The sequence below is a fragment of the Bos indicus genome, chromosome 16 (assembly GCF_029378745.1).
Source record: "Bos indicus isolate NIAB-ARS_2022 breed Sahiwal x Tharparkar chromosome 16, NIAB-ARS_B.indTharparkar_mat_pri_1.0, whole genome shotgun sequence".
In the NCBI taxonomy this organism is placed as follows: Eukaryota; Metazoa; Chordata; class Mammalia; order Artiodactyla; family Bovidae; genus Bos; species Bos indicus.
This window is the reverse complement of record NC_091775.1, coordinates 43,269,632-43,287,669: the sequence shown is the minus strand read 5'-3', so window position 1 is coordinate 43,287,669 and position 18,038 is coordinate 43,269,632. Positions and strand designations below refer to the sequence as shown.

Sequence of the window (18,038 nt, the reverse complement as noted above, 5' to 3'; positions counted from 1 at the left end):
TGAGTAAGTTTTTAGGATCTAATGCACAGCATGGTGACTATAGCTAACAAAACAGTTTTGTATATCTGAAATCTGCTGAAAGTAGATCTTAAGCATTCTCACCACACATAAAAAAATTAGCCATGTGAGGTGGTTATGTTGATCTTAGTAATCATTCTATAATGCATATCAAATCATTATGGTATACATTTAAATATATACAATTATATTTGTAAATCATTCCTCAAGATAGTTGGGGGGACAAAGTACCTATATCAATCAAAACCTATAGTTCCTGAAATTGACTCATATTTATATAGATATGAAATTGAATAAGTGAAATAAAAACCTTTTTGTGGCAAGGTTAATGTTGAAAAAAAAAAAAGTCACCGTACAAAAACAAAAACCAAAACACTGAAGCTCTAATTCAGCACCTGCGGTTTACCTCACCCTTCTGGGAAAATGTCTGAGAGATGAGGGAAAGCAGGTGGAAGGAAAACACAGAAGGTAACCCACAGAGGTGCAGGTTCTGACAGTAATGGTCACTTTTAAAACATTTTGTCGGGGGCAGGGTGACATGGATTCCAAGGACTTGAAGGTGAGCACAGCACAGCCTCTACCTTCAAGAGGACAGAAGCACAAAAAGGAGAGCTCAGCTCTCCTGAAGGGAAAGAGCACTGTGTTCTGACACACCCTCCAGGGTGTACGAGAGAAGGTACAAAGGGTGTGAAAGAGAACAGGACTGATGGGCAGTTGGCAGAGCTGATGCCAATTGTAAGCACTGGAATTTTCTCAATCAGAAAATTGTCTTAAAATGGGATAACATGTCAGGGGCTGGGCAGTGAGAGCACCAGTTTTGATCAGACCCTGTCTTCTATTTTGGGTGGAGAAAGAGAAGCAGGTGCTGTGGACAGAATCTGCATCTCCCTGATGCACCCCCCAATCCCCCATTCATATTTTGAAGGCTAATTCCCAGTGTGATGGCATTTGGAGACGGGAGCCTTTGGGAGGGGATTAGGCCATGAGTGTGGAGCCCTCATGAAAGGGATTAGTGCCTTTATAAAAAGACCCCAGGAAGACACACAGAGCAACCAACGTCCCAGAAGAGGGTCTTGCCAGAACCCAACCATGCTGGCACCCTGATTTTGGATTTCCCAGGTTCTAGATTTTTCTCCTAACTGTGAAAAATAAATGATGTTCAAGCCACGCGGCCTATGGTAATTTGTTACACTGTCCTGAATGAACTAAGAATGAGGAGGACACCAGATCTTATCCTAATGCTAATACACCAAGTAAAAACTGTGCACATGTATAAGTACAGGAGCACGTGTGTTTCAAAGTACCTAAATACTCATTTAACTCTCTGCTCCCCAAAGAAGCAGTTATACTCACTGATACATAACAGCGTTGAGAGTTTGTAGGCCCTAGTTTGGGGATTACATGTGGATTTAATGTGTCCTAGAGCAGGTGGATAAAAATTTCAACAGGCAGGACGACAGACTGATCCAGCAGCAAGAGAACAGTACTGTCAGCACAGGACAGCTTTTTATAACAAAAATAAAAACTAAGAATCAATTGTGCAAAGATGTTTCTGTGTACGATTAATCTGATTGCTTCAAAAAGAATTTAAGGCAGTTGACTCAAACGTATATACTAAACTTTAAAATAAATGACAAATGCTAAAGAGAAAGTAACAGAAGGAAAAATAAAATTAGAGAAGGGAGTTGGGCAGTAGAAAAAACAGGTAAGATGTCTGCAATGTGATACAGGTGGGCCAGGAATTGAGCTTTGAGCTCTGTATGGAAGGGAACCCAACCTCTTAGTGACCAGTAATGCCTCCAAGACAAAACCAAAGTCGTGGAGGAGGGTCTGGGCCATGGGAGGAGTGTCTGTGAGGACTGGGGTAACGCCGAGAGCAACTTCTGAATAAGCAGCTTAAGGATGTTTCTTAAAACTTTCTTCACTGAATATGACGGCATAACGTGGCAATTGTGCTGAGAAAAAGCAGTTTTACAAATTTAGCAGGAAAAGCTACAAGCAGAAACAAAAAAGATGGGTATTGGGAAGATACAGGAAACCAACTGAAGGGCTGAGCTGAGCTGAACCTGACTTGGAACCAACCAGAGTGTAGAGGCCCTGGCTTCACTGGGACCAGAGGTTTTTGTTTGTTTTCTTAGAGCCAGTATCAATCTGCAGGCAATTCCAAGGATGTATTTTCAATTACTGGAGAAGGAAATGGCAACCTATTCTAGTACTCTTGCCTGGGAAATCCCATAGACAGAGGACCTGGCGGGCTACAGTCCAGAGGATCGCAAAAGTCAGGAACGACTCAGCGACTCAACAACAACATTTTCAATTACACCGGCTTTAAGAAGTTAAATGACCTTCTGGAACACTTTTCCAGGCCTCTGACTACATCTTCGACTACATATCTGCATAAACACTAATGCTTCAGTGATTGTCTCAAATATGGAAAAAACTGGGGCTTGGATGAGGGAAGTTTCAGAGAGGTATCAAACAGAAAAAGGCAAGCAAGGAAATTAATGTTCAAAAACTAGTTACTTAATGTTAAGTCACAATATTCAGCTATGGGGTCTTCTTCCAGTTTTGAAGCAAGATTGCATTATATAAGCCAGAGACGGAAGGAAGGAAGGAAGGTGTCCGCTTCTGCCTAATTTGAAACTGAGGCCTACCCATAGGATGGCACATTTATAAACGTTCCTGTGTGGTATTTTAGAAATCAGCATTCTCTCCAAGTCCAATTTATTTGGGCAAAAACACGCTTCTATTTCTTTTTGGTCACTTTGTAAAGCACTCAAAGGAACAGAGTTTAGCATCTACTCAAAAGCAGAGCTAGCAGAGAACTTGTTATTTGATTATCCTTACAAATGAAGGGAGCGCCACTCACAGCAGGCTGTTTCAGCCACAGTGGAGGTCCTGATTAGCTGCATGAGTTTTCCTAAACTATTTGTAGTGAAATAATCTACCATGTTAGCATTTACATGAAGATAATTAGATCTCGGAGTTAATATTCTCCGATAATCATTAGGGGAAGTAAACAATTCTCTAGGAGCTGTGGAGCTAACATTTAAGGCTGCTTGTAATTTCATAACAGTGAAAAATTTATTAAACAACCTATTTTTTCCATACCCAGAAGACTCAAAACAACCTTATGAGAGAACATAGCAAATGAGAGGAAAAGACCACTGGATTTCAGACATGGCTCTGCCTTTTACATTCACACTCCACAGAGGAAGACTCAGGTACCAATATATTTAGTCAATAAAACCCTAGCCTGCCTCTGGCTGGTCTCTGAGGCACAGAAATCAGCTCCTACTCCTAAGCCAGAGAGTGCGGTCTAACCCAGACATAAAATCTATCTTTCCTAGGCTGCTCTGGTCACAGAACTGCTTCAGGCTGATTTCATCAGGACAAGTAAGCACAGGTTGGAAAGGAACAGGAGCCCAAGTGCTAAGGGTCAACAGAAGTGACAATTCTGGCTAGAGTACCAAGAAAGGCCACCTGCAACCACAACTCGTTTACACACGTGGCAGTCCCGACGGCAGATTTGACAGAGCAGAGGTCTCCAAGGGCCTCCAGGACACTGGCACCAGGCAGTGGGAGAAGAGAGGTCATGTGAGACGCAGGTATCAAGAGAAAGGGTTTATGGCCTACCTGATGAGAGACTCGAGAATGGCAGGGGTGGGACCTTTCTGGAACTCCAGTTCTTTGTAGTGCAGCGCTTTGGCATATGCTCGGCACTTGGCAGCTCTCTCGCCCAGCAGGACAATGCCATTGTCATCTCTCAAAGGCAGGGGGCCCTGGAGGAGAGCAAAACCCCACAGCATAGAAAACAAATGGCAGACAGGCCACAGGCCAGAGTGGGTTATGCAGTGCTTCCCCTCTTCCCGCCAGCTGGCTCCCTGACAGGCTCACCTTGTCACTGTGTTCCATGAATTCAGCCAAATTTAAGAGGGTTTGCGTGACTTCTGCGATGTCCTGGGAGGTGAGGGCCAACTCGATGCTTCTGATGAGCTCATCCTGCTGGTCCTCATTCAGCTCAGACCAGCAGGACACAAACGCAGCGTTAAAGAGATCCCTGAAGGCAGACAGGAGTGGAGACAAATGTTGGAAATGCCCCTCCTGCCTCTGATTGGTGCCACAAAGCCACAACTTAACAAGCTACTCCTGGCACTGATAATGGTTGTACAGGCCAAGGCAGTCCAACAGAACTTGCTGGAAATAGTTCCTATCTTCCCCACCCAATATGGCAGCCACTGGTCAATGAGCACTTGAACAGTAATAAGTATGACTAAGGAACTGAATTTTAAGTTTTAGTTACTTTTAATTAACCTAAATTGAAATAAGCACATGTGGCTCTAGTGACTGTTCAATTTTTCAGCACAGGTCCAGGGAAAACTGTGGGGGCAGGATGGAGTGGGAGAACGAAGAGCAAAACAAAATGACTTGTCTCCACAGTGTTTGCATCACTCTTTTTCATTGGAGGGGATGGACAGAAAGGGACTTTTAACATAGAAGCTGACATAACAGATTCAGTTAACATTCATCTTCAAATGATTCTTGGGATGTTTCTTCTCAGGCAATGTGAAAACTAATACCAGAAGTAGGCATTTGCTATTGCTTTTGAAAACATAAGCAGAACCCTTAGTTGGGTGGTCATAAACAAAGTGAAAACAGAGCTTAAGAAACGAGAAGCATCAGAAAACAGAACCCAAATGCGTAAGTCTTAAAACATTCCCTAAGCCAAACCTCTAACAGCTGGGGCCTTGGGAAGACCTGGGAGCAGGGGTACCATTCCCAGAATCACGACAACTATTTAAGACCACTACAGCACCACTTGGGTGGACACGTTTGCTACCCCTGACATCTGGACTTCAATCCTACCCTCTCGCTTTTGGTGAATGTGTGGAGAGGGAGTTGGAAACTACAGGATATGCCTGTATAATGTATGGGCTTAAGCACCTGACGCCTATACATCTATTTTTATTTACATACTTAAAGGGTTAGATCAGTTCAATGTATACATAATTTTGGAATCTGATGAAAGAAAACAAAATCTGAAATTCATAGGGTAACATGAAGACCAAGAGAAGCCCTGTGTACATTAAGAAGTAAGCTTTCTGATCTAGTTCCAAGGCTACGGTGGCTCCCAAATGAACATGCTTGGCATTAAGGGGACAGACACATGTGTGTGTATTTATCACAAACCTCTTTTGGATGAGGGTGTGCTCAAAAAGGACTTGAAGCAGACAAGAGGAAACACTATTTTTGCATACTATGGAAATAGAGAATGTGAAATCTGCACACTATGGAAACAGAGACTCCCTAGGAACAATTTTTTTTAAGCATTAAAAAATATTTGAAAGAAATCAGATGAACCAAATCATGGTATCCAAGTAGCAGTCTCAGGGACCATCTCTATTTCCGCTAAATACACTCCAAAGAGCAAACCAGCCGTGATGATGAAAGTGAAATGGAATACTTCACTTTTTTGGTTCCTGCCAATGAAAAGATAGCTAATGAAATCATGCTTCATTACAAATAAGCACTGTCCATTGTAGAAAAACTTAGAAAATAATGAAAAAAAGAAAATAATTGCTCCTTAAATCCTCCTAGAGATAATCATTATTGTATTACTTTATAATCTTTTTCCTAGGTACACATATTTTTAATAGTTGAAATCCCACATTTGCACCATTTTGTATTCCATTTTATTCACATACATTATACCATGAATCTACATGTGTTACAACTTTTTATAAACCAAATTTTCAATGACTATTTAAGATTCACTGTGTAGGATTTACAGTATTTTTAAGGTAAATTCTATTTTCCAAAGATGGCTGCAGCACTAGCTCCTGTTCCACACATTCTTCTACGATCTATCCTGCTGCTGCTGCTGCTGCTAAGTCACTTCAGTCGTGTCTGACTCTGTGTGACCCCATGGAGAGCAGCCCACCAGGCCCCTCCATCCCTGGGATTCTCCAGGCAAGAATACTGGAGTGGGTTGTCATTTCCTTCTCCAATGTATGCAGGCATGCTATGTCACTTCAGTCATGTCCGACTCTGTGCAACCCAAGGACAGCAGCCCACCTGGCTCCTCTGTCCACAGGATTCTCCAGGCAAGGATGCTGGAGTGGGTTGCCATTTCCTTTTTCCACTCCCCTATAAAAAAGTGGCATCCACGTCTCCTCTCCTTGAGCCTGAGTGGGTCTTTGTGACTTCTTTTGACAACAGAATGGGGCAGAAGTGACACTACATGACCCCCAAGGCAGGTTGTACAAGCACCACGCACTTCTGTGTCATGTGTCAGTCCCTTTGCGGTCACTCACTCCTGAATTAAGACAGTATTCAGTAAGGAAGCCCAAGCAACCCGTGGAGCAGGCCACACAGAGAGGAACCAAGGCCCTGGCCAGGGCTGAATCTTTGGCCAACTGTCAGCCCCAACTTGGCAGATGTATGAATGGGCCATCTTGGAGGTCAACCTTCTAGCCCCGGGACTAATACCCCTGCTGATACTGGGTGGGCCAGAGACAAACTGTTCCCACACTTCCTGCCCAAACTGCAGATTTGTGCATAGAATAAATAATTTTAGATGACTGTTGTGTTACACCACTAAGACTTGGGGACTTATGCAGTCACATGTAACTGGAACATCACTACTACTGGAAACAGATTATATTAAACTATTACATAGTTGTTTTCAGAGTTATAAATGACTTTGTAATTAAAATTTTGGACCTAAATCTACTAATGAAAGGTCTATTAGCAAGGTTAAGATGGATCTTCTTCCTATAATAAGAGCATGTTCAATTTGCCTTTTTATTTTTTACCCCAGAAGTTAACGAAATTAAAAATACCTTTTTACTCTTACTGTTAATAAAAACTAATTATTATATATTGCTTTCTACAGGCTAGTCCTCTTGATCACAATGTGAAGCTGGGAAGAAGGGAGCCCTGACACACCGCACCTGGCCATCGGGTTGTAGGCCTGTGCCAGGGCCCAGCAGGAGCGCAGGGAGGGTGACGAGGAGTCCTTCAGCAGCTCCAGGCTCAGCCGCCGCAGCCATTCCAACCAATCATCTTTGGAAACCCTTCTGGCAGCTCCCCAGGCCTATACACCACAGGCGACAAAGGAAAACCATCAGCTGTGAGGGCCTATTGTAAGGAGCCCTCGCCTATCTAATGATTATCCCACTTCTTTGGTTTATACAATTGTACCTCTCATGACAAAACTCCCTGAGTACAAATACAAAAGAGTAATATTTAATTAAAGTCATAAAACAAAAGCAGCAACCTCTGGAATATAACACAATATAGAGAACGCCTGTTTTACAACTCATCTGTGCTCAACTCTATCTGCCAAGCAGAGAGCTCCACAACCCCAGAGTGGATGGGGATCGTCACACTAAGAATGGCCTCCAGCAGTGTGGGAAGGGCCCAGGGCACCCTGCAGTGGGACACTGGCTCATCTGACAGTGCAGTCACACACGGAGGGGGAAATGCTCAGATCTGCACCATCATCAATAGTGCGACAAAGCCCAGAGGACACAGCACTATGTTGGAATGAGACAAAAGGAGCTGAACAGATAGAACTTTTACTTTGCAGTTAATCCCCTTCAATTTTCCTCAAAACTCTGAGCTCTCCTGGCACCAAGAGTTACTAGCAGGGGCAGCTTAGGGAGGTGGATGGAAAGACTCAGGCCCTGGGGCTGGGTAATAGAGGGTACTGGCCAGAAGCCACATTCTGTGCAGCTCGGCAACTTGAGTTCAAATCCCAGTTATGTAACGTATTGGGTGCCTAGTCTTGGGCAAGTTACTTAACTTTTCTGTGCCTCAGTTTCCTCCTCTGTAAAGTGTGGATAACAGTCCCCACTTCAGAGGGTGTTTTAAGGATTAACTAAGTTAATATGTGTAACAGACTTAGCACAGTGCTCAGCACAAGTTAGTGCTCTATGTGTGAGTGTCTGTCTGCTACTCTGAAGTTAGAAACACCTGGCTGGAATCCTGGCCCTGCCACTCAGCTGCTGAAGAAACTCTGGGCAAACTACTCGTATGCGGCATCTGAGTCTTAAGTCTTCCTCCTCCAGGAAAAAATGCATCTAAAGGGTCTAGCTGGAATAACGAGCAAAACATTGTTGCTTTTATTATCAAAATGACTTCTCTCTGAATTGGGCTAGCCCTAACTACTAAATCTTTAACTTCTAAAATATATTCTTAAAAGATTTTTCTGGCAGAACAGACAGGTCAATCCTCCCTAAACTAAGGGAGAATCAGATAAGTTAGAGCAGAAGTTCTCAAGGGAAGTCGTCCAGGGAGTGAAAGAGACCTGTGTGTGCTACATAACCTGACCACCACTAATCCAACCCACCATTTTCCTGGGATGAAACAGAAGTCTGCTGTAGCTTTTGATGAGTTACCAATAAGTGACAGTACATCAACTATTACTGTACATCAAAAACTGAAGTAGAGATACTGTAAGAGACAGCTTAAAAATTTTTGTCGATTCTCACTGACACAATGAGAACTCCTGAACTAAAAGAAGAGTGACACTAGATACCAAAGACTTTTAGACCTTATTCTGTGGAATGAAATGGGAACACCAAGTGCTTTTCAATCCACAGACTGCTGGTTTCCACCCTACACAGTGAGTCTCTGCATAGCAGCACTATATTACAAGGTATTTAAAAGTCAATCATATACAAGGAAGTAGTACTAATGTCTTTCGCCCTCTAAAGATGTGAGGCTGAGTTTGGGTGAGGCCAAGACAATGCAGCACAGTGGTTAAGAGACTGGTCTCTGGAGTCATACCTGGCTCACATCCTTGGCTCCTCCATCTACTGGCTGACATTGGACAAATTTCTTAACCTTTCAGTGTCCCAATGTCCACATCATAAAAGAGAGATGGTAATGACAGCACTGAACTCACATGGTTACTGTGAAGATTAAATGAATCAATACATATAAAGTGCTCACAACAGTGTCTGACAGACACATGGGAAGTGCCCAACAAGTGTAGATGGTGGTTATTGTGATCATTAACATTAGTACCATTCGATAAATGGTAGCAAATAGCTCTCCAAAAAATTTTGGCTTAGTGAACAACTGCACAATCTATCAAACATGATATGTGCCTCACAATGGCCTTTCCCTACTGCTTTGTAATTTAAAACATAATCAACTCTCAATTCTCTGAGTTTTACAGCAACTGTTCAAACTCCAGTTTCCTCTCATCACCCACCTTCTGCTGACTGCCTTATCTGTAACACTGGTGCACGCTGATGGAACGCCAGCTCATTCATTTAGAAGGTAAGCCCGGATCAATTACCATAAGACAGGAAATCAGCTGAGAATCTTGGAGGCATGCTGGAGGTATATATAAATGGCTTTTATGTTTTCTGTACTATGTAAATCCTCTATTAGCATAGCCAATAGAAGGGTGACTGAGGTGGCAAATTATTATTTTGAAGGCTGGTTAAAACTGACAAATATACCAATCCCTAGTTGTCATCACATGAATACATAGAAGCACAATTTACCTTTCGATGAAATGAATCTGAGCTTTAGGTGTAGAGAACTTTGCTTAGGGTTTTTGAACTTGATCTGTTCTTTCAGGTGAGACAAACTAAGATGCCTTCTTTTTCTCAAATCCTGGGTAAAAGGCAAAACTTCCTGGAAGCAAACTAGACCACTGGCGAATTTCCTAAAGCAGGGCGGCAGCTGCCTGGCTGGAAGGACATTCTGCACCAAGGCAGGCTGAAAATATCTGGGTGGAAACATGCATCTGGCCTCCTTGTCCAGCTCCTCCCTCCAGGGTGAGGTGTTAGCATGGTGGCCTCAGCAAACACTTGGGAATGCCAGGTGTCAGCCTTTTTCCTCCTGAGGTCTGGGACTAGCAATTACAAAACACACACAGGAGAGTAACATCATTCCTGACCCAGGGGTATTTTACCACTTTCATCTTAAATCATCAAACTTTTCTCAGTAGTGGTTACTTTGCAGTTGCCTATGTGGGTAAAGGCTGATGTCAGGAGTAAAGGCCAGTGTTCCAAAGCTGTATGTGAGCACATGCACACAGGTCTGCATGCAAATCTTTATGGGCTTGGCCAAGAGACCAAGTCAGCTGGGACCAACCCTGCCTAGTTCTTTACCTCTATCTGCTGCTGCACAGAAGTGCAGCTGCCTTGGGTCAACTGGTAATAAAGGAAAGAAAACTACGTTGAAATACAAACTGGGAGCTGTTTTCAGTCACCAGAAGTACTAAAGACTGATGCAAAATGTGGAAAATAAGCAACCTGATAAATTTACTTAAAAGTCAGTGAAGTATATGATTACTCTGTTTAGATCCATCAGAGATGCTTTGAACTGCCTATTTGTAAGTGGATCGCTGGTGGCATACGTGATGAGAAGCTGGTTTTATCCCAGGCTTTGGTCAGCACAGAGAATCCAGTATTGACCTGCAGAGATCTAAAATCCTTGCTACTCAAAGTGTGGTCCCATGGACCACTGGCATCAGCCATTACCTGGGAGCTTATTAGAAATAGAGACTATCAAGGCCTGAGCTTCAGCCTGAATCAGAACAAGCATTTTAACAAGTTCCCCAGCATATGGTTAAGCCCAATGAGTCTGAGAAGTTTCTGAAGGACTGCTTTCAAGAGCCTGCATCAGTCTCAGTGCTAACTACAAGGCTGACTGGTTGTGTTCTATTCATGTAAAAAATGAGAATGCAAACTGCAACAAGTTCCACTGGGCTTTCCTGGTGGCTCAGTGGTAAAGAATTCACCTGCCAATGCAGGAAACACAGGTTTGATCCCCGATCTGAGAAGATCCCACGTGCCACGGTGCAACTAAGCCCATGCGCCACAACTACTGAGCCTATGCTTCAGCCCATGAGCCACCACTACTGAGCTCACGTGTCCTACGGCCCGTGCTCCACAACAGGAGAAGCCACTGCAATGAGAAGACCGTGACCCACAACTAGAGAGTAGCACCTAGAGAAAAGCCCGCACAGCAACAAAGACCAGCACAGCCAAAAATAAAATAATCAAATAAAATTATTAAAAAAAATAAGTTCCACCGCCAAAGCTCCAAGGGAACATAAAAGGACACCTTGTTCTTTACTTTCCTTATATTAATAAACTGTATACTTCAGATACTTGGAGAAAGACAAAATGACCTAAGTTCACGGTATCCAGATTTTCAGAAAAATGCTTGGATTTTGGTTATTTTAGACAGAAGATAGCAAGAGCTGAAAGTTTCAAACAAGCAACAAGAGCAGGGCTCTCCTTTCCAAGTCCCCCAGGACACAATGGACTTGCCTTTTGGAGGTTGATGGTGCTGACGTGCAGTTTCTTCATGGGCCCCGTTTCCACTGGTCCACTGGCTAAGGCATCACCTTGGCCGCTCCTCAGCATTCGATGCTGGTAAATCAGAGGGTCCTCCTCCTCGTCAGCCAGGGTATACCCCTGCAACCAGAGTTTACAGAACACCTGCGACTCCGCAAGCTGCTCCAGGTTAGAAAACACCCTTAACCTTCAGGTGGGTCCCACCTTTCAGAAGAGCCAGGATTTAGCCAGGTACGGACAGAATGAATCATGACCGGGCTGTATTCTGCATTGAGACCAGTCTGCGTTGGTCAGTCCCAGTTGCTGACAAGCACTGACTTAGGAGTATGAGCATGCAACTGGCACATAAGCAATAAACATGATGAAGAGCTGGGGCAGCAAGGAGCTGCTTGCTGCCTGTTTTTGTCAGGCCTAAGGGCTAAGGCTGGTTTCTACATTTTTTTAAATGACTGAAAAAATAATTGAAAGAAGACTGATATTCTGCAACACATGAAAATTATTAGAGAATCATATTTTGGTGTCCATAAATAGTTTTACTGGAATGCACCCTGGCTCATGTGCTTATGGATGCCTATGGCTGCTTCCAGGTGGCAGTGGCAGAGCTGAGTAGTTTCATCAGAGACCACTGAGCCTGCAAAACTGAAAAAATGCACTATCTTGACAGAAGTTTGCCAATCCCTAGTTCAGAGCCAAAGGGCTTCCTCAGTGGCTCAGCGGTAAAGAATCTGCCTGCGATGCAGGAGCCTCAGGAGACGGGTTCGATCCCTGGGTAGGGAAGATCCCTTAGAGGAGGGCATGGTAATCCACTCCAGTGTTCTTGCCTGGAGAATCCCATGGACAGAGGCGCCTGGTGGGCTACAGTCCATAGGGTTGCAAAGAGTTGGACACAACTGAACCGACTTAGCTCAGCACAGCACAGTTCAGAGCTAAAAAGCTGCATATATACCCATTGCTAAGAATACCAGTTAAGAAAGATGATGAGGGGGCTTGAGAGCAGAAACAAAGCACAGCTCACCTTGACTATCCTGCAGATGAGGACATCGTAGCGCTGATGGTTGATTCGGTGTCTCACCAGAACTTTGTTCACCATTGGAATGAAAATTTGGTACTGCAAGAGGAGAGCAAACAGAGCAGAAACCATTACTTTGGAGAGTGGGAAAGAGAGAAAAGATTATTAGCACTGCCTTATTACAGCTATTACTTCGGGGTTTGGGACTAGCTCTGTGGTTGCAGGAGAATCACTTTCTGGCCCCTGGGCTATGATCCTCACACCCACCGCCTTCCATCTGGGTCACTGCAACTGGCTTTTACGGTAATGGTCTCTCTGCTTCCACTCTTGGCCCAGTCTGTTCTTCCACACAGCACTAAGAGCCATCATTTAAAAATGTTAGGTCAGATCACAGTATTCCTGTGCTCAATCTCTCCAAAGACTTTCAGTGTTTCTCAGAGTAAAAGCCAAAGTACTTACAATGAAACAGCAATGTGCAAATTCTCGTGGGCGTCAGAATCACCTGGAAGGCATATGAAACCAGAGACTGCTGCACTCACAATCAGAGCTCTGGCTCGGCAGGTCCTGGGGAACCTGCAGTTCTAATGGCACCCAGCTATGTAGATACTGATGCTGCCTGTCGGGGAATCACATTCTGAGAACCACTGGTCACAATATGTAGCTTCCAGTGGGCCCATCACCAGCCCAGCCCTCACAAGGTTCTCTATGATCTTTCCAAGCCCTTTCCCCTGCTCCCCTGCTGAAGTCATTACTCTGCTGTTCCCTCCCTTCAGGTTCTGCCTTCTGGAACCTGTGCCTTTGCTCTTCCTTGTGCCTGCAGCCAGCTCCCTGGGCCTGGGCCTTTCTGTTACTTAGGTCTCTGCTGAAATGTCACCTTATCAGAGTGGTCTTCCTCACCTCCCCTAAAGAAACAGCGTCTCTCCCCACCCGTCACCCTCACGAGATAAATGATGTCTCAGAGCTTTGCTTCACTGGAACATGAGCTCTGTGGGAACAAGGACATCATTCTGTTCACTGCATCGTCCCCAGAACAGGACTCAGCCCACAGAGGTGGCTCAATAAACACTTGCTGAATGAAGAAGGGAAAAAGGGCATAAATGATTCCCCTCTGAGAGTGGTTGAGGCCTACAGACTGACAAGCGAAGGAGTTCGCTAAGACAGAAGAGCATGTGTGTCGAGGACTCCCGCCTCACCTTCTTTCCCAGCTGAAAGACGAGTGAAGACAACGTGTCCATTGCTGTGGAACGGAGTTCTGGGCTCTGGTCCAGTGTGCGTACAATCGGATGAATGATCCGAGAGGCATAGTCCGTGAAATCCAGAGACTCTGTCAGACGGTCCACAGTCTCTAGCGCGGCCCTACAACAACCGCTGAGATATAGTAACTACTGACACAGAGCCCAGAGTAACAGAAACAACTGAGGGCTACCTTAACAACTGGCACCTATTGGGAAGGAATGGCTTCTGACGTTATTTTGGGTGCACAGAGCCAACACGCACTGCAGTGGGATGGGGACAGTTAAGATTTCCAGAAGCCTGGTACACTTCTGGACTAACCTAATGGGAGTACATTTCTGGACTAACCTAAAATGACAAAAAAAAAAAAAAAAAGAAAGAAAGATGGCCCAGGAACTTAGGAAAAGGACATTTTCAACAAGACATTTTAATGGTTAACTAGATTGATGACTGTTAGTCCCAGAGGGCAGGTGCTCACTTTCGAGAAGGCAATGGGGCTTCGGGGGCGTCAAATAACTTCACGATCGGGGGCAGCAACAAATGCAGATAGTCATCCAGGTTGGCACCGAACAGCTGGATTGCAGCCAGCAACTGCAAAGAGGAGCAGAGGCACGGCAATGAACAAGTACAGTCAGGGACCAAGTCCCTAAGTCTACAAAGGGTGGCAGTGGTAGGATAATTCCAAATTTGGGGGGCACTCTGAACAGACTTTAATAAGTTACTTGGAATTATATTCTCTTGGTAGCACAGTCTCCCCTCATATTGTTTTGCTTATATGCTACTTTTCTTTCTCTGAGCGTATTTCAATTGTAAGGAATCAGTGGCTGGGTAATAGAGAAAACTGCTCTGCCATAAACATTTACCAAGATTATTCCATTAAAGGAGACAAAACATAAAGATAATCAAGAAAGGGTCAGAAACATTGAATAAGCTGCACACTGCACACTTCAGGTACTGAAGTATTTCCCTAGATTCCATCTTTTAGGCTGAGTACCACCCTGTCACTCAGAACAGGTTCTCGTCTCTTAGATGACCAACTGGGGACTCTGACAGACTCTGGAAACCTCTCTAGAGGATGCCCCGGGATACTTACCTTGATGGAGACGATGCGGCCTGAGCTATTGTCATGCATGAAGACACGAAGCATGTGTGGAATCAGCTGGGGCAGGTAGAGCTTAAATTCACCCCCGAGGGCTACCACAATCTGCTCAATGAGGAGAATGATTGTGCTCTGGATGGAGGTGTTCATGACCCAGAATTCCTAGGAAGGGGGAAGACAAAGGAGCAAAGTCAGGGGCCCTTCTGTTGAAACAGGAACCAAGGAACTAAGATAGCTAAAAAGAAGCAGAAAGGCAGTGAGCATGGTCTTCCCCATGGAACCCTTCCCTGTCCTCCGCTCCCCAGGTCCTCCTGTACCCCACATCACAATGAACAGCTAAGGTGCATCTCCCCGAAAGCACCAGACTACTTTCATCCTCTGTGCTTCGCTCATGCTGCTCTCTGCTTAGATCCCACCTCTTGTCAGCTAAGCTCCACCTCTTTCCAGACCTGGCTCAAGCCTCATTTCTACTCAGAAGCCTTTCCTGTCTCTTTCCATCATCCACTGTGGGTCCCTCTGCTCTCCTCTTTCCAGCACCTGCAATACTTAATTTTTTGTTTTTTTTGCTATCCTCCCTCGATTCAGCTGTAGGCTAGTTAAGGGCATGAAACCCGCTGATACATCTGTCTCCCTGAATCCAGCAGAGAGCCTGGTATATTCCAGCCACCCAAACCCATTTACAGAATGAATGGACCACCAGCTCTGCAGTGCTCTAGGAGCTCGCTAGTTGTCCAGGGTGGTTCTGCTTTGGGTACCACCTGGGCTCTGCCAGGCGGCAACTCTAGTGTTAACAAGATTTCCTGCTCTTTCTAAATAGACTTTGCTCAACAGCATCTCACATCTGTTCCAAACCATTTTCAGGACAAGAGAGTGCCACAAAGAGTATTTTTCTACAGTTATCCAATTATATCCCACATAAGTTACTAAAATGAAAACCTGGCCAACTGGCTCCAGATCCTGTCTTAGTACTACAAAGCAAATTGGTCTAACCTCTCACTCCAAGGAAAGCTGTCACTTCAAATCAATTCAGAAAGATCGTTGCCTAGTACTTTATTTAAAACCTCCAGACCAGGAGACTTAATGATGGCAACATATGCATATTAGTACTCTTGGTTGTTGCTAAGTCATGTCCGACTCTTTTGTGACCCCCATGGACTATAGCCCACCAGGCTCTTCTGTCCATGGGATTTCCCAGGCAAGAACACTGGAGTGGGCTGCCATTTCCTTCTCCAGGGGATCCTCTTGACCCAGGGATTGAACCCGAGTCTCCTGCTTGGCAGGTGGATTCTTTACCACTGAGCTACCAGGGAAGCCTGTTGGGCTTCCATTTAAATCAGAGTAGAAGTCAATGAAAAAACAAAAAAAAAAGACAACTCCTTGGATGAAAGGCTTTAAAAGAAGTCTAAGTGGCTCAGTGGGCCTGCCAATGAAAGAGATGGGGGTTCAATCACTGGGTTGGGAAGATCCCACGGAGAAGGAAATGGTAAACCACTCCAGTATTCTTGCCTGGGAAATCCCACAGACAGAGGAGCCTGGCGGGCTGCAGTGCTTGGGGACACAAAGTGTCTGGCATGACTGAGCACGCACACATTACAACTACTACTCTCCACTGGAAGACTACCGGAACTCCTCACAAGGGGTTTCCCCTACCTCAAAGAAGCCAGACAGCCTCCCCAGGGATGTCAGCTGGATCACTGTTCACAAAGCCCAAGCTCTCCCTGGGCTGGGGGGAGCTTACTAAAATGCTGGATCGAGAGCCAAGGCAAGAGCCCTGTTGCACCTTCTGTATCCTGAAGGGAGTGAAAGCTGGATTTGGCAGGTGTAAGGCTCCCTGCCCCAAACCCCTATGCTTTGGCCATAAGTCTTTTTTTGGGAAGCAAGTCACAGATTACTTCAGCTTTGACCCAAGAGCACACTGCTTCCTCCTGTGCCACTCCCCACTTCCCTAATTCCATCCGACAAGCTCTTCAGCCCCCTGCAGCTCTCACTTATTTATACATATAGGAGTTATTTGGTTCTGAGGACTCATTTTTGGGGAAGCTCCATTTTTGAAGCCAGTCATTTGATTTTAGCCCTGCTGCCTCCTTCAAGCCAACTACAAAGGGCTGGTGTAGAAGAACAAAAATGACTGGAAGAAGTGTCTTCCAAATTTTTTAGGACACAGCCATCTCTGCAAAGCAACCTCCCCAGCAGAGACACTGAAATTATAAAGAACAGTAGGAAGCAGCCTCCCCAACTTCAAAACAGAAAAACGATACTATGGGGTCAATGGGGTGTCCTGTGCACCTGCTTAAAGCACATTATAACATCTGGGATACAAGCCCCCTCTCAGATGTGACTGCAGTCAGAAGGCAGCAGTCAGGCTGTAGAAAGCATCAGGAGAAAGCATCACCTTCCTCCTCAGAGTCTGACAGGAGCCCATCATATTTAATGGCCTCAGGAAGGCCCAATCCTCAGTCCTCTCTTAAGGCCATGGTTTTATAGGCAGTAAGGAAGAGGGCTTTTGTGGGAATAGTGAAGCACGGCTGTGATATTAAAGTGAAATTGCTCTGCTGTGTGTGAGGCAAGGATCTCAAGTCTATTTCTGGCAGAACAATTACTTCAGGATTTCTCCTCAGACTTCACACCTTGAACTCCTGTACCTGGGAGCCTGTAGCCATGGCCCCTCCACCCTTTCATGATCCACTGGGATACCATGCTCCACTTTTCATCCTCAGGTTGTAACAGCTCTATGACGACCCATAAAAAACATGTCCACGTCATCCAAACCTGCTTCCAGACGCTCCTGGACCCAAACCCCAAGGAACGGGCCAAAGCATTCATTTCTACTCACTCTCATGAGCGTGACTATCTCATCCATGTAAGGTCTGATGTGGCTCTTCACAAAGGACACCAACATTCCCAGCTGCTGGAACAGAAACTGAAACAGAGACGAGGTCAGCATGTTGGCACCACAAACGATGTGGAACTCCCAGGCCTACCCAGGGTCCACGTGAACCAATAAAGACAACCATGGAATTGGCTTCTGTACCACCCTATCTGCTGAGACTAAGCTTCAAAGAATGAAATTTAAAACTGTCGGCGGGAATGGTGGTGGGAGCTCAAACAACTGCCAGTGGCTTTACTCGCTAGGTGAGGCAGTTTCTGCTCAGCGGGGGCTTTGGGGCCAGACTAGCTGTTCTGAGTCATTTCTGTTACCTACTAGCTTCGTAACCTTCATTTAACTTCTCTGCACTCAGCCTCTTCAGTGGGAAAATGAGAGATAACAGTTCTTATCTCATAGGCCTGGTCTAAGAGTTAAATGTGCTGATACCTGGAGAGCACTAGAACAGGGACACAAATACTGTTAAAA

General features: G+C 45.0%; 1 protein-coding gene across 1 annotated transcript in view; it reads right to left on the bottom strand.

The window, feature by feature from the left end:
* Positions 1 to 18,038, bottom strand: part of MTOR (mechanistic target of rapamycin kinase) — a 123,672-nt gene that overhangs the window by 70,807 nt on the left and 34,827 nt on the right. The window contains exons 20-28 of the mRNA XM_070768227.1: positions 17,520 to 17,606; positions 14,681 to 14,848; positions 14,066 to 14,178; positions 13,548 to 13,710; positions 12,361 to 12,453; positions 11,319 to 11,465; positions 6,972 to 7,114; positions 3,916 to 4,078; positions 3,655 to 3,800 (exon numbers count right to left, since the gene is read on the bottom strand). Coding sequence (XP_070624328.1) covers positions 3,655 to 3,800; positions 3,916 to 4,078; positions 6,972 to 7,114; positions 11,319 to 11,465; positions 12,361 to 12,453; positions 13,548 to 13,710; positions 14,066 to 14,178; positions 14,681 to 14,848; positions 17,520 to 17,606 — 1,223 coding nt within the window. The remainder of the gene's footprint in view (positions 1 to 3,654; positions 3,801 to 3,915; positions 4,079 to 6,971; positions 7,115 to 11,318; positions 11,466 to 12,360; positions 12,454 to 13,547; positions 13,711 to 14,065; positions 14,179 to 14,680; positions 14,849 to 17,519; positions 17,607 to 18,038) is intronic.